Here is a 14,626-nt window from a genome sequence, read left to right as displayed (position 1 = left end):
TGGAGAGGGACAAAAGCCCCCATCAAAATACCCAAACTCCACTTATTTTACGAATCATGGATGAGAAAGGATGTCATGTGCAGGAACCCCTTCCCCTATATATTTTTTGGGAAAATATTCTCTACATCGAGGGCGCAGGTTACGTCCAGACACATGGGGGGGTGCCCAAATTGACCTCTCTGCCCCATGTGTTTGGGTGTATCCTACACTCTCTGTGCGCTGCGGTGCAGAGAACATCGCTCCATAAATTTTTTTTTCAAGAATAATGTTTTTAGATACATTTTTTATTGGACTAAGATTCTCTCCATCGATGGAGGATGGTGATACATTTTTTATTGGACTAAGATTCTCTCCATCGATAGAGGATGGTTCACCCATCATCCTAGGTTCACAAACCCCTCCTAGGGTTTTAGTATGTTCCAAAATACCCTCCCGATACCCTTTCTTGCCCTTTTCCGCCTGAATTAAAATCCTCTACAATGCGGGCATCTTGCGATGAACTACAGTGCGGGCCTAAGAGCTCGACAAGTGGAAGAAGCTTCATCCAACGGTGCAAGCTCGATGCAAGACAAGTTTTTTTTTTCTTTCTCGAGCTTGGCACCGTTGGATGTTGCATCTTAATTCCACGTATTGAGCTCTCAGGCCCGCACTGCAGTGCACCACAAGATTAGGGCACTGTAGAGGGTTTTTTCCCCTCCAGCCTCGCAGTGAATGGGATCCCATTCACCATGGGTGGAGGAAAACTCGGTCTTTTTTTATTTTACTTTTAAAGTTTTAAAGACATTTAACCAATCAATCAGACCTAACCTTAGTTTATGTGAGACATGGTAGCCCTATGCTCCCATTAGAAAAAGTATAAGCACATAGGGTTTTTTTCTAAGCATTGTACCTGCAGATGCTTAATGCAAGCTCTGCCTCAAAATCTGCAATTGTTTGCTGTAGCTGCTGAGCTCTACACTGGTTTGCCTGATATGCACCTTCTTTCTGTATACATCCACACACTCTTGTTCTAATTCTAGCAGCATTTTATCTCTTTCAACATCAGACTCTCTACCTTCATCTCATATGATCGGAATTGAACATAAAATTAGAAAGCCTGAACATCCTATAGCAACTGGTTTCTATGGAAACATACCGATTTATCTTGAAAAATCTATTTTGAAAGAGAAGAAGAAATGGAATAAAACAAATGTGCGCAATATTATAAAGAAACAAATCTATATTAAATATTTAACATTGAAGAAAAACTGGCCAAGAAGAGAGATCCATGTGCATTCATGGTTGATTGAAAATAAGCTTTTGAGAATCGAGGCATAGAAGTTTATTTATATGTATTCAATTTCATAAATTTCTTGATATACTTAGGTGTTGGGAGCAGAAATTTTTATAGAATTCACATACAACACAGTATACCAAATACATAACATAAATAACAAGGACAACTTCAAAATACAAATGTAAGGTATATATGGGGGAGGGGGTTGGTTAAGGCCAAGGTAAGCCCAGGCCCAATCAACTAAAACGTAGTTCCCCTTGAGCCGAGCTGGCAAGGGCTTAAATTAGCCCAAGGTAGTGAGCCCGAGTCGGAGCCCGAGCCCGGCTCAAGGGAAGCTAGATTTTAGTGGGTTGGGCCAAGGCGTACCTTAGCTTAAGGTAGTGAGGACAAGCCTAGCCCACATAAAACTAATATGCTTTCAATTGAATTTAGGCCGAGCCATTGCACGAAGTTTGCAGCTTTGGAGCTATAGCACGTTTATGCTCTATATGAAGGATCCAATCCTCTACGGCATGCTGTCCGTAGCGGCCTGTGCAGTGCAGACTAAGCCTCATGCATAAATACCGTCTTACCCCTGCCCAAATGCCTTGCCTGAACAGGGTAAGGCAATCATTGCACACAAGGCAATCATTGCACGCGCAGCCCAGTCTGCGCCGCACAGGCTGCTACGGGCAGCTGCGCCGTAGACGATCTGAATTTCTATATGAAAGCCTCTTGTATCCTAAATTCTTTTGTTTATAAATAGGGAAAATTTCTCACTCCCACAGTGCAGGGAAATATAAGAAGATTTCACGTCTAATTTCCCCAAAGAAGTAAACTCCCCTCTAGGAAGTATGCAGCATTGAAGCTAGAATTACCTTACATTTATTCAGAGGTGGGAGGGTGCAGCGGCCATCGTTCTGCAGAAAAAGAAGAGAAGGAGGGTGAAATTTCTGTCATACATGGGGGTATGGCGGTCATTCTGGCCCCTGTTGTGCGTGTGGGTGTGGCCCCTGCATCCCACGTAGAAAACATTCTTCCTAAGAAGTTATAACCTTATATTTTTGCCTTAAGATAACACTCATTTTTTTTTTCGGTTCCCCAATGAGGATAAATCCTATCATTTCATCTAAATATTGCATTAAATAACTTTGAATTTTTTGAAGATCTTTTTATTTTTTTGTGTCCCACTATTAAATAGCTTTTGAGAAAAAAACAAAGGGTAATTAAAAGAAGAGAAAAGGCTTGGTCTGCTAGGGGTAAAGTTAATACCTTATGTGTCGATCTCTCTCTTACTCTCTTTGAGGGGTAAGGGAGTCATTTCAAAGAAAAGAAGAGAGATATAGACACATTGATGATAGCTTCCAATATACCGCTTTGATGACACCAAGTTGCACCTTCTATTCATAAACTATGGGGATGATTTTCATGCACGACCATATAAGGGGTTGGGAGGGGGGGTGATGATGCATTAAATGGGGGTGTTAACTCATTTCAACCCCATATTCTTCCATCCCACCACTGTGAACAGAACGTTTTGCTTAAAAAACTATAAAATATTTTTTTTTTGAAAAATTAGAGAGTTTATTTTCTTTATATCCAAACATACACTGTTTTTTGTTTTGTTTTTTTTGGGTCAACAATATACAGTGTTTAATTTTACAAGGATGGGATGGGAACGGAAGGTAAAGATTTGCTTTTCCTAAAAAACTTACTTCACTACCCAAGTAAAATTTACATTTCTCTTGCAACCGAACAGAACCTTAAAAAATTTAAAAAAAAAAATCAACATCATCTACTTTGAGCTGGTCTTGGATATTACGCCAGTCATACGCCCAACCCTAAATTCACTGGGCTTTCTACAGGCTCACAGCCAGCCAACCCCTATTGGAGAAACTCCTGGTTGAGGCCCAACTAAACACGTGATGGGCTAACCATTGCCACCCCAACCTCAAGTACTATATGAATTTGACGGTGATCATCCATCTTCCTCTATTAAGAATGCCGGATTGAGTTCCCTCCTGACAGGTTCGTAGCATACGCCAGCACCTCCTTAATTCTATCTCTCTCTTCCCTCATGTGTTAGAATATGCTACGTAGCCTGGCCTAAGAAGGACCTTTATTGCCTCAAGTACAATACACCCTCAAGTGCACATCTGATGATGCACATGCACTTAAGGAAGTGTTTTAAACAAAATCACTTTAAGGTGCACTGTCTGATGTGCACTTGAGGGTGTACTGTACTTGAGGTGATAAAAATTCACCTATGACCTTGCTTCTCACGTAAGGATTTATTTCATACTCATCCCTATCTATTCACAACAAGACCCTGCTTCTCACAGAAGGATTTATTTCATAATCACTTTATTTAGGTGGGGCTCTAATTATTTTTTTTTTTGGTAATAGGGTCTCTAATCATTCGGAGTAGTATACCAAGGTCCTGCCATTATAAAAAAAAAGGTAAAGCACACTTGGGGTACCCAACGTTTAGTGAAATTACACTTAGAATACCCAATGTTTCAAAAATTGTGTTTTAGAATACCTCATCTTTCACCAATGTCAATTCCAATATCGGCTAATAGGCCTAACTGAGCCCGTCTGTTTAAAACCCGTCCTAATATTATTTAAGCTTGGTACGTTTAATAATAGGGCAGTCGTGGTGTGGGTTCCTAGCCCGTCAGGCACCCGATCGGATTGATCGATTCTAGGTCCGACCTAATCTACCTGATTACAACACGACCCTATAACTTGTAACTTCCCCTCCCCTTCCCTTCCGTCTCCCATTCAGATCATTGCATTTGTAATCTCTTGTTGAGATAGCCTTGATTCTCTACCCACTGAACACCTATACAAATATAATTTATGGTGGATGTATGGGAACCCCACCCCTATATTTAATTTAAAAAAAAGTTACTTACGCAGAATTGATGAAATTCCATCCAATACATCAGCTAAACCTCAAGCCTGATCAATTGTAATTCAAAATTGAGCTTAAATTTATATACTGACCCATGGGCCAACATGAGTTGCACTATTTCTAATGAATCGATCATGTTTAAACAATTAGAATATTCAATTTTAATGAAAAAAAGATAGAAAAGAGGTGGCAAGATGGGGTACATGGCTTTGTGAAGGTCATTTTGATTTTCCAATAATTTTTTTTAGAAGTGCACCATTTAAAGATATTTTAGATTTAAACAGGCCCATACCCATTAAGACGTGCTTAAAACCCGACTTTAACACCCGAGTATAGTCCAATCCCGATCAAACCTGTCCAATCCCAATTCAATTGTCTAAAACGGACGATCACGATGCAGGCTTCGAGCTTAGTTAAACTTGACAAGGATTTAGTCATTGAGACTGCACATTTACATTTATTTCTGGGAAAAGCCGTCAAAGTCTTTGCTTCTCTGCCTGCCGGTCATATTATAGCGTTCATTATTTTGCAACGTCAGCTGCGACTGGGGGAATCACTCTTCAAAGACTTACACAACATATCTGTGGCTTACAAAGAATACAGCTGTTTTTGGATCAAATGCTCTTTCCCAGTGATTGCCATTCCAGGATTCTTCTGATTAAAATAGGGAAAGACAAAAAAAAGGGTCGGTCCACGAGTTATTCATTGGTGAGATCAAGTGAATAGGTGAAAACATCAAAATTGATCCAAAGTATGAATTTCCGGATACAATTGGAATCATATCTATTTGGCAACAACTCCTTACTCGCAGGCTATGAAGAATCCTAGCTAAGAAGCAAAGCTCCAGTACCATCGTTCAATGAAGCTGCCGATACTCAAATAAGAGTTAGTCGAGACCTAAGATTTCATCTTCTATGCAAAATCTGCAACTTCTCTTACTTTTTCTCATCTTCTTGTTCGGGGTCAAAACCTAGTTCCAACCCACGAACCCAATCCAACCGATCGAAATCAAATAATCAAATCCAATCGAAGCCAATATAATCTTATTGGATCATGTTTTGGGGTTTTGTGACACCAAAATAAAACCGGATCACATCAAAACTAATGGACAAAATTGTAGGAATGTTCTTACTACAAGGCTAGCAGTCAAGGAAATGGGATCTTAAAGGGTATTTTAGAAAATATTAAAACTTAGGAGGGTTTTTATAAACTCAAAGGGGAAATGAATTATTCCATTTCCTTGGCTGCCAGCCTTGTAGGAGGAACATTCCTGCTACAAGTGTAGCAACAAATTTTTTTCTTCCAAAACTAATATGACATCGAACCGAACTTAAAAAACAGGAGAAAAAACATTATAACCCCATATTAAATATATAACAACCCAAAATTCATATAAAACACCTATTTTTTAATCTTATTAATATGGGAAAAAGAACGCTAACCGGTGTTGTGCTTGGGCGTGTATCTACGTCCAGACACAATCCAAAGTGAAAAGACCGATGCACCCCTAGAAAGGCGGAAAGGTCTAGGGGTGTGCTGGTCTTTTTGCACTAGACTATGTCTAAGCACAAGTACACGCCTAGGCACATCACTGGTTAGCATTCTTTCTCCCTATTAATATATATACATGAGAAACTAAAATCAAACCGATAGTAAACCATTAAGAGAAACCGATAAGAAATCAAAACCAAATTAAACCCAAACTGAAATCTAACAGAAATTGATGCATCCTAATTGGATCATGTTTCGAATTCACTAATTCTCACACCAAAACCGATCCAAACCGTCCAATTGACACCCCTATTTCCAACATTGAAAATACATTTACATTTACTTTTGGATAGGTGGGAGTATTTTCATATGGTGGGTTTCAAATTAAAAAAAAAAAAAAAAAGTTGCATGGGGCCTATGGAAGTCTAATAAATATCTATTTTTCTCTTCCATCCCCTCTTCCACAGCCTCTTAAAAAATAAAAAACAAGTGAACGAGGTGGAAATTTCCAGAGGTGTGACGGTCATTTCGTGCACTCTATATCTGAAGTGTCAAAGGCAGGTCATCGCACGTGCCTAGATAGCATGCTCTCTCCCTATAAATTAGAAATTATAAAGGGCTACCAGGTAGCTATCTGTATCTTCTCTGCAACAGTGTATTTGGCCTATCATTGTGAGTAGTCAGAAATGGCAAGTCTAGACAAACAATTTTATTTCATAACTGTGATTGTTTTATCAATCTGTCTTGCATCTTCTCCGGCTTCGTGCGCTAGACCCGGCAGTGGATTGCGAGATTATCTCACCAGTCTCAACACCAAACCGGATCTAAATTGTGTAAAAGTGGATTATACCACCAGAGCTACAGTGGTTACAGTGTCTTTGGCTGACGGGAGGTCTCCACAGACGCCAGCCGGAGGGAACCTTGGCACCCCCAACCGGTGAGCCCCTTTTGGTGGTAAATCCTAAATCTTGTGATTGGAAAATTTCTGTATCATATCTATTAAGTTGTTAGTTAAAGAAGAAGAAGAAGAAAAAATATGGTTAGTTTCACTATTAATTAGTGTTTGGCTGATGAGATATCCGGCCTACTGCTCTTCAGAATTCAGATAAGCAAGGGAAAGTTGTATTGTAGTTTTGGAAAATAGTTTTCTTGTTTTTTTATTTGTTCTTATTTTTAATATTGAGCTTTACGTTTATTCATTATATGTTTCTGGTAATTCATGTCGCTCAAGCTCCCTTGAAAAGAAGAGAAGCCAGGGGGTAGGGGAGGAAGATCCAGATCTTCTACAGCATGGGCTGCCCGTCTTGCCTGTGCTGCGCAGACACAAGGCGGCGCACCTAGATCGCCTTACCCCCTATCCGAGCGCCTTGCCCAAGCAGGGGTAAGGTGGTCATTGTGCGTGGCCCTGTGTCTGCGTAGCATAGACAGGACAGGGCAGCGTACCGTAGAAGATCTGCGTTGAGGGGAGGAAGGGGTGAGAATGGATCATCTACTGTACGTGTAGGTGAACATACTATCTCAGAGTCAATCACATGTTTATTTTGTTTCCATAAATACTCCTCTTCCCCTTGTAATTGGTAAAAATAGGACAGGCAGTTGCCTCTCAAGCTCTCATAGGGATTTTCTTTAACAAAATGGGTAGCAAAACATGGATTTTCATCTTCTCAAGTGCAGTGCACTGCCCTATGCACCACACTGGAGAATCCAACCGTAAAAACATTGGTAGTGGTGTCTTTTTATCCTTTTAAGTGTTGAGTGAATGGTTGGATTGTCAAGTGTGGTGCACTGCGCTTGAGAGAATAAATTTCCAGCGGAACACACGTTTAATTTGCTTGGCCAGACAACACAAGAAGGATTATTTTTTGGTAAGACACAAACGGGTTATAATTGCCACCTGGCAATGTATTTGGTACTCAAATTTTAGCTTATGGTAAAGTCCATCATTCCCTACTCATTGTGTAAAATTTTATCACAAATGAACTCTTACATGTGGCGAAAGTAACAATTAAAGCTTGGCTAAATGAATCAAAATTTGCGGGAAAGTCTAATACAAGGCTGAGAAATTTGATATTTGAACAACCCAAAGTGTGATATATCAACCTTTTTGTTAATTTCTTAATTCTACTCCTTGATTTCATTATTTGTGTGTAAATGAAGCTTTGGCTTATACGCACTCCTATAATCAATACATTTCTCTATTTTTTTTTTCAAAATTTTAAAATATATCAAAACACTCTGCCTCACATGTGGCACCTGACCATACATGATAGTTAAAGTGGTATTGCATGTCATTAAAAGAAATTTTTACGCATTTGTGACAGTATTTAATGCCATTAAGGTTCCCAAAAGCGCCTCTAATAGTTTTATTGATCGTAAAAACACTGTCGTGCCGTAGAAGATCTGGATCCATACTTAGCTTTGTCTGTTACAGATGGCGCAAAAACAAACCTTTAGCGTCGGTACTTTACCACATCTACAAATCCAATATTGATTTAATATTTGGTGGTGGTATTTTTACCACCACTAATTGAGTGGATGTTAGGATCGGAGTGCTCCCAAAAGGGGATGAAGTGAGATTCTATAAATGAAAGGACAGAATTAGAGTCTACAAAATTTTCTACAGAGTTAATGTGGAAGCTACAATGATTTTGAACTCACACTCACACCATATTGGTACCGTCCTCTTCTAGCCCAACTGGGATGGTTGAAGGAAAGGGATGAATATTTCTCTTTACGGGAGTCACCACCTAGGTAAGGGTCTAGGACCTATACATGTCTCCTTCTCCCCTCTCTTTTTTTTAGTGGGGAGGGGGTGGAATTGACTGGAATTGACTCACAATGGATAAGGCAACGGTCTTCTCAAATATCTAGATAGGTTCAAAGTTACATGCTGAGAACCTTTTACACACCTAGCCCATTCAGAGGCCGGTCTTTTTCTATTTAGACCATTCACACTTATACTATTTATTAACTAGTATGCATCATAACCTAGGCCACTAGGCTAAATATATATATATGAAAAAGAGGAGAGATGACCGAACCTGGGCATATAGTAAAACTACCCAGACTACCTAAGTACACTCACTAGGGATAAAGTGAGGGATCAAGTCGAAGATAATTCAAGAAGTCATTTTGAAAATCATTTGGACAGCCTCTCGGTGTGAAATAGGATATTAAATATTTTAGAGATTCTGATTATTTTACTAAATATTTTAGAGATTCTGATTATTTTAAGAATCCCTATTTGGGCAGCATAAACGGTCAAAAAGAGACATTTAACTATTTGGGAAGTCCCTATTTGCGCGGCATAATAGCTAAAAATGGAAAATTTAATTATTTTGAAAGGAAATAATTGGTTAGAAATTACATCTTTGGACCCTGAATAGGGCTTTTCAATCTATTCCTGTAGAATCTTGGCACTTTTAATGCTAGGAAAGACCTTGTTGGATTGGAATTTCTCAATCCTAATCGATCCTATGAGCAGGAAATGCCAGCCCAAACCCAGAAAATTGTTGGGCTCAGGTTTTTGGGGCTAAACTTGCACCAGACCATAGTTGGTAACATGACCAATACCCACAGTGCAAGGCAACAAAACTAAAATTATAAGAGTTGAAAACAAGCATAGATCTTGAGATTCCCAAATTAGTCAATCTTTTAAATTGCTACTAAATCCATGAGCATGAAAGAAACAATCTAGTGAACTGAAACATCTTAGTAGCCAGAGGAAATGAAAACACAGAAGTGATTCCCATAGTGGCGGCAAGCAAAACTGGAGCAACCTAAATTGTGAAAATGAGGTTTTGGGAGAGCGACAATCATCGGGACGCTAGGTGAAGCGGTGGAGTACTACTCCTTAGATGGCAAGTGTCCAGTAGCTAAAAGCATCACTGACTTACGCTCAGACCCAAGTAACATGGGCATGTGGAATCCCATGTGAATTAGCAAGGACTACCCAAAGTAAATCTTGAAAATCATCAAACAAGATATATATTCTTCACCAACAGAAGAAACCTGATTTCTTTTTTAAAAATTCAAATGTCATGAGAGAAAGATGATAAAATATACAATGCCTTAGTCATGCAGCTTCCTTTCCAAATGAACATGTTGGATATCAGCACGAAGCATATTGCCAGGCAAAAGATGGCAGCAAGATGATAGTTTCTGAGACACATAATACATGTCAGGTCGAGATTGTGGATTAGTGGCTAAACATGAGATTGCTAGCTTCATAATAGATAAGAGTTCTTCAACCATGTCAATCGTGGGAGGGGAGAGCCTTTTGTCCAACACATCTCCCATTAATATCATTTGCTTTGTTAATGGCATTATTGGGAAGGATGATAATAGAACGGAGATGAGTTCACTTGGATGCCTTCCCAGCAACACTTCCAATGTTAGTACCCCAAAGCTATAAATGTCACATTTTTGGGTCACCTTCATCGTGTAGGCAAGCTCTGGAAGGCATGGAAGTCCAGCAAACATTTAATTAGATTCTTAAAACTTTAAAGGTAAATAGTGCACTAACTCATCAATGGTAAAAAATGTATCAAAAAATTCAAAATTTATTTACTAGAAGTAGGAACCTAGTTATTGAAGCTTATGATAATGAAAAAAAAAAATGCTCTGAACTTCTAACAAAAATAGCTTGAACATTGAATATTTGATCAATTATAAAGTCTCACCAAGTAAAATATTAAATAGAAAAATGAAGAATTAGTTATATGATATTAAAAAAAATAGTTCATGCAAGTATTATCTATAAATATCTTTCTTTATAATTAGGGAAATGACGTATTTATTACCTGGAGCAACATATCCGCACTTCCCCGCCTGAGAAGTCCAATTGGATGAATCGGGCTTTAGAAGTCTAGCAGTGCCAAAGTCAGACACACATGCCTCATATTCTTCATCCACCAAAACATTGTTGCTCGATATGTCACGGTGAATGATTGGTGGTGAACAATCATGGTGCATGTAAGACAAAGCATTTGCCACACCTTTAATAACATTAACCCTTCTTATCCAATCCATTTCCAATGCAAGCTTGTCGTTGTTGAGGATCTTAGCCAAACTTCCTCTCTCAAGATACTCATAAACTAAAAAGGAGTGTTGTGCAGATGAACAAAACCCATATAGTTTCACAATGTTTCTGTGTCGCAGTTTTGTCAATGCACAAATCTCATTTCTGAATGTTTGTATGTTGGCATTCTCACACTCATCCTGTAATGGTTGGTGAGGCTTTTTGATAGCCACCACTTGATCTGTCGGCAACTTTGCTATATATACGCTTCCATATCCTCCCATCCCAATGCAATATTTCGCATCAAAATCCTCTGTTGCTTCAATAATTTCTTGATATACTATTCTTCCGTCGTAGTTCCATATCGCAAATAAATCTGTATCATCACATGGTCTTCTTCTTTGCTCTGTCTCACTAAATCTTTCCCTTTTTCGATGGACAACATATGCTGCGATACTAACAAAAGCAAACAGAAGAAACAGAGCACCTACCAATGGAACCACAACAGTAATCAGGATTTTGTGCTCTGGTTTTGCATTTTCTCCTTCCGAAGAGGATGATTTGCAAGGTTGCAGACCACTTACATTGCCACACAGTGCTTTATTGTTTCTTAAAGCTTCTATTGTTGCATTTTGAAAGGCTCTGTTGTTTGGTACTGGACCCTCGAACTCATTGTAAGATATATCAATGGATGTCAAGCTAGACATTCCTTCAAATACAGTAACAGTGGTACCTGAGAGTTGATTGTGGGAGAGATTTAACTTTTCCAAGTTCCTTAAATTTTTAAACTGTGACTGTATCTCCCCATTGAGCCTGTTTTGACTAAGATCCAATAGAATTTGAAGGTAAAGCAGATTGCCAATTTGAAATGGAATGGTTCCATTCAATCTGTTATTGCTTAAATCCAGATTTAATAAGTTGGAGCAATTCCCTATTTCTTTTGGTATTTGTCCACTCAACCTATTTGTTGACAAATCAAGATTTGTTAGGCTGTTTAGCCTTCCAATTTCTAATGGTAAACTGCCAGAAATTTGATTGTCACTCAGACTGAGATTAAGCAAAGCTGTTAACTCACCAAATTCCTTAGGAATTTCTCCCACCACGTAATTTGAAGAAAGATCAAGAACATGGAGTTGAGTTAACATCGCAAGCTCAGGAGGTATCTTACCAATGATATTGTTTCCAGCCATCAGTAGAGCTTGCAGGTTTTGGCATTGTCCCCAGGTTGATGAAAGCTCACCATACAATTGATTATTGCTCAAATCAATGTAATTCAGCTTCTCATAAACCCCGAAATCCTCCGATAAGTTTGCGGCAAGTTGGTTATTTGCAAGTCGAACTCTAACTAAATTTGTGCAGTTTTTGAAACCTTTTGGAATATGACCCATGAAATGGTTGTTACGAGCAGTGAAATTTTCAAGTGATCCACCCCTGCATAGCCCTTGTGGGAGAATACCTGAGAATTGGTTATCTGTCAATTGTAAGTTAACCAAATTCGTCAGATTTCCAATTTCTTGAGGGAGTGATCCAGAGAGTTGATTTTTCAGCAAGTTCAAATTGGTGAGCTTCCGAAGGTTTCCCAAAGTGGAAGGGATGCTTCCAGTTAGACGATTGAATGAAATTTCAATGTCGGTCAGACTCGTCAAATTTCCAATTTCTATAGGAATCATACCAGACAATTGATTCTCAGAGAGGTGTAAAATGGTTAGATTTCTCAAATTACCTAAAGAAACAGGGATTGAGCCATTGAGATTGTTGAGAGGAAAGTATAGATCACTTAATGATTTCAAATTTCCTATTTCTCCGGGAATGGAACCTACAAGATTATTACTTTCAAGGCTTAAAGAATTGAGTTTTGACAAATTTCCTATTTCCTGAGGAATGGAACTTGAAAGTTGATTTTCATATAGGTATAGAAAGTGCAGATTTATCAACTTACCTATAGATACAGGGATTGAACCATTGAGACTGTTTTGGTACAAAGAGAGCTGCCTTAGATTGCTCAAATTACCTATAGATGCAGGTATGGAACCATAGAGGTTGTTAGAGAACAAGGTGAGAACAGTAAGATTTTTCAATCTTCCAATTCCATAAGGTATCGATCCACTGAAATTATTCTGATCAAGATACAAGATTTTAAGATTGGTAAGTAAGCAGATTTCCAATGGAATTACTCCAGAGAATTGATTTATGGACAGATCAAGGTAGTAGATACCTGAAAGGTTAGCAATGTTGGATGGAACAGAGCCAAGAAGTGTGTTATTAATGAGATCTAGACGTTTAAGAGCAGGAAATGAAGGAAAGGGGAAGTTCTTAACCATACCTTGCAAGCCCATACTCGGTAAGTTAATTTCAGTGATACTTCCCCTTTGATTGCAAGAAATTCCAATCCAACTCATGCACGGGTCAGACCTTGTAGAGGAATTGGTGGAATTAGGATCAACTAGTCTCCATGAATGGAGTACAGATTGGCTTTGGTTGTTGAGACTAGATTTCCATTTGAGGAGAGAATCAGCTTGGTCCACAGCAACAAAACTGGTGCCGCCAGTGCTGATGGAACTCAAGGCATAGGGGTTCGAAAAAGCAAGGAGGAGCAAAGCGAAGAAAAGGAAGGATATGAGATTGAAGGAAAGGGATTGTAGTACGTTTAGCTTGCAGAAAGCCATGTTATTTTTGGTTACGTTCAGCGATTGAAGAGTAATGGGAGATTTATAGTGTTAATGCACTTGGTAGCTTGTGGTCGTAAAAGCTCATTGCTACCAGGAGGTCTTGGGTTCACATCTTCCCTCCTCCTTATACCAAGGCAAGAGGTCTTGGAATCATATTATCGTCAGCCTTCGGTGGCATTTAAAAAGTATTTGTTAAATTTTGCATATGAGTCAACCTTTTATTTTAGTGTTTTTTTTTAAGAATTTGAGTTACCTGTAAGGCTGTAATATGACTCCGCAATGCCTCAATCTTGCAGTGCCTTGCAGTTCCTGTTAGAATTTAAGGTTTAAGCACTAGTTGCTTAAAGCATTACACCCTGTGTATCAAGTTTGGAATACTCAGATTGCTGTCTTCAACTAGTATTTATAGGGAAACTAGGGTTTAGGTTAGATGGACTAATTACTAGATTGCCTCTCACATCCTGAGCAAAAAACACAAGTAGGATTATATTAGAACATATAAAGAGATATTATCATAATACCCTTACAGTTCGGGCCTCAGAGGTCGACAAGTGGAAGATGCAACATCCAACGGTGCCAAGCTCGAGAGGAAAGAAAAAAAAAATGGGTCAATTGAGCTCGCACCGTTGGATGAAACATCTTCCATGTGTTGAGCTCTCAGGCTTGACCTGTAAGGCACCTCAAGATGAAGGAATTGTAGAGAATTTTAATCCCAACTACGAGGTTAAGGCTCTCTTACCCTTCCTTGCCAACTAAGTTTTATTTTAGGGATTATTAAAAGGGATGATAACATTAGACACACCCAACCGTTGGTATAGTAAAGTATGAAATCTTTACCCAAACCACCGCAAGTTAAAGTCATTCTAGACTATTATTTCCTTAAGATTATATATTATTTCTCATTTTAGTTTCTATTTTCTTTATTATGTCAAAACACTACCATGATTTTAATAATCCGATTGGAAACCATTCCAGTGGGCGAAAGGTACAGCAAATGGAAAAGAGGGATGAGGGACAATGTGAGAGAGTGTGTATGTTACAACAAAATCGTAATTTTACTTTTTTGTCCTTTATCTTATTTGTAAAAAGTTATTTAATGTCTTATTTTAATTTGGGTAAAAAAGATTCTTCAAAAAGTTGAAAGTCTTTTAATGTAACATTTAATGTAGTTTATATGTAAAATGACAGAATTTTTTGTTACATTAAATAACTTTTGAGAATAAGACAAGGGAAAAAAAATAGATTACAACGATTTAGTATAATTTATATTTCAA

At 38.5% G+C, this 14,626-nt stretch overlaps 1 protein-coding gene across 1 annotated transcript; it reads right to left on the bottom strand.

Moving 5' to 3' along the window:
• Window positions 1-9,721: 9,721 nt before the first annotated feature.
• On the bottom strand, window positions 9,722-13,349 carry LOC122654441 (MDIS1-interacting receptor like kinase 2-like). The gene is made up of 2 exons (XM_043848529.1): window positions 10,466-13,349; window positions 9,722-10,117 (listed from the first exon to the last, which is right to left on the bottom strand). Exons 1-2 carry the CDS (start codon window positions 13,347-13,349, stop codon window positions 9,735-9,737), a joined length of 3,267 nt encoding a protein of 1,088 aa, XP_043704464.1. The 3' UTR covers window positions 9,722-9,734.
• Between the last annotated feature and the right edge of the window lie 1,277 nt (window positions 13,350-14,626).

Source organism: Telopea speciosissima, chromosome 1 (genome assembly GCF_018873765.1).
Source record: "Telopea speciosissima isolate NSW1024214 ecotype Mountain lineage chromosome 1, Tspe_v1, whole genome shotgun sequence".
Taxonomy (NCBI): Eukaryota; Viridiplantae; Streptophyta; class Magnoliopsida; order Proteales; family Proteaceae; genus Telopea; species Telopea speciosissima.
This window is presented reverse-complemented; position numbering and strand designations above follow the sequence as displayed.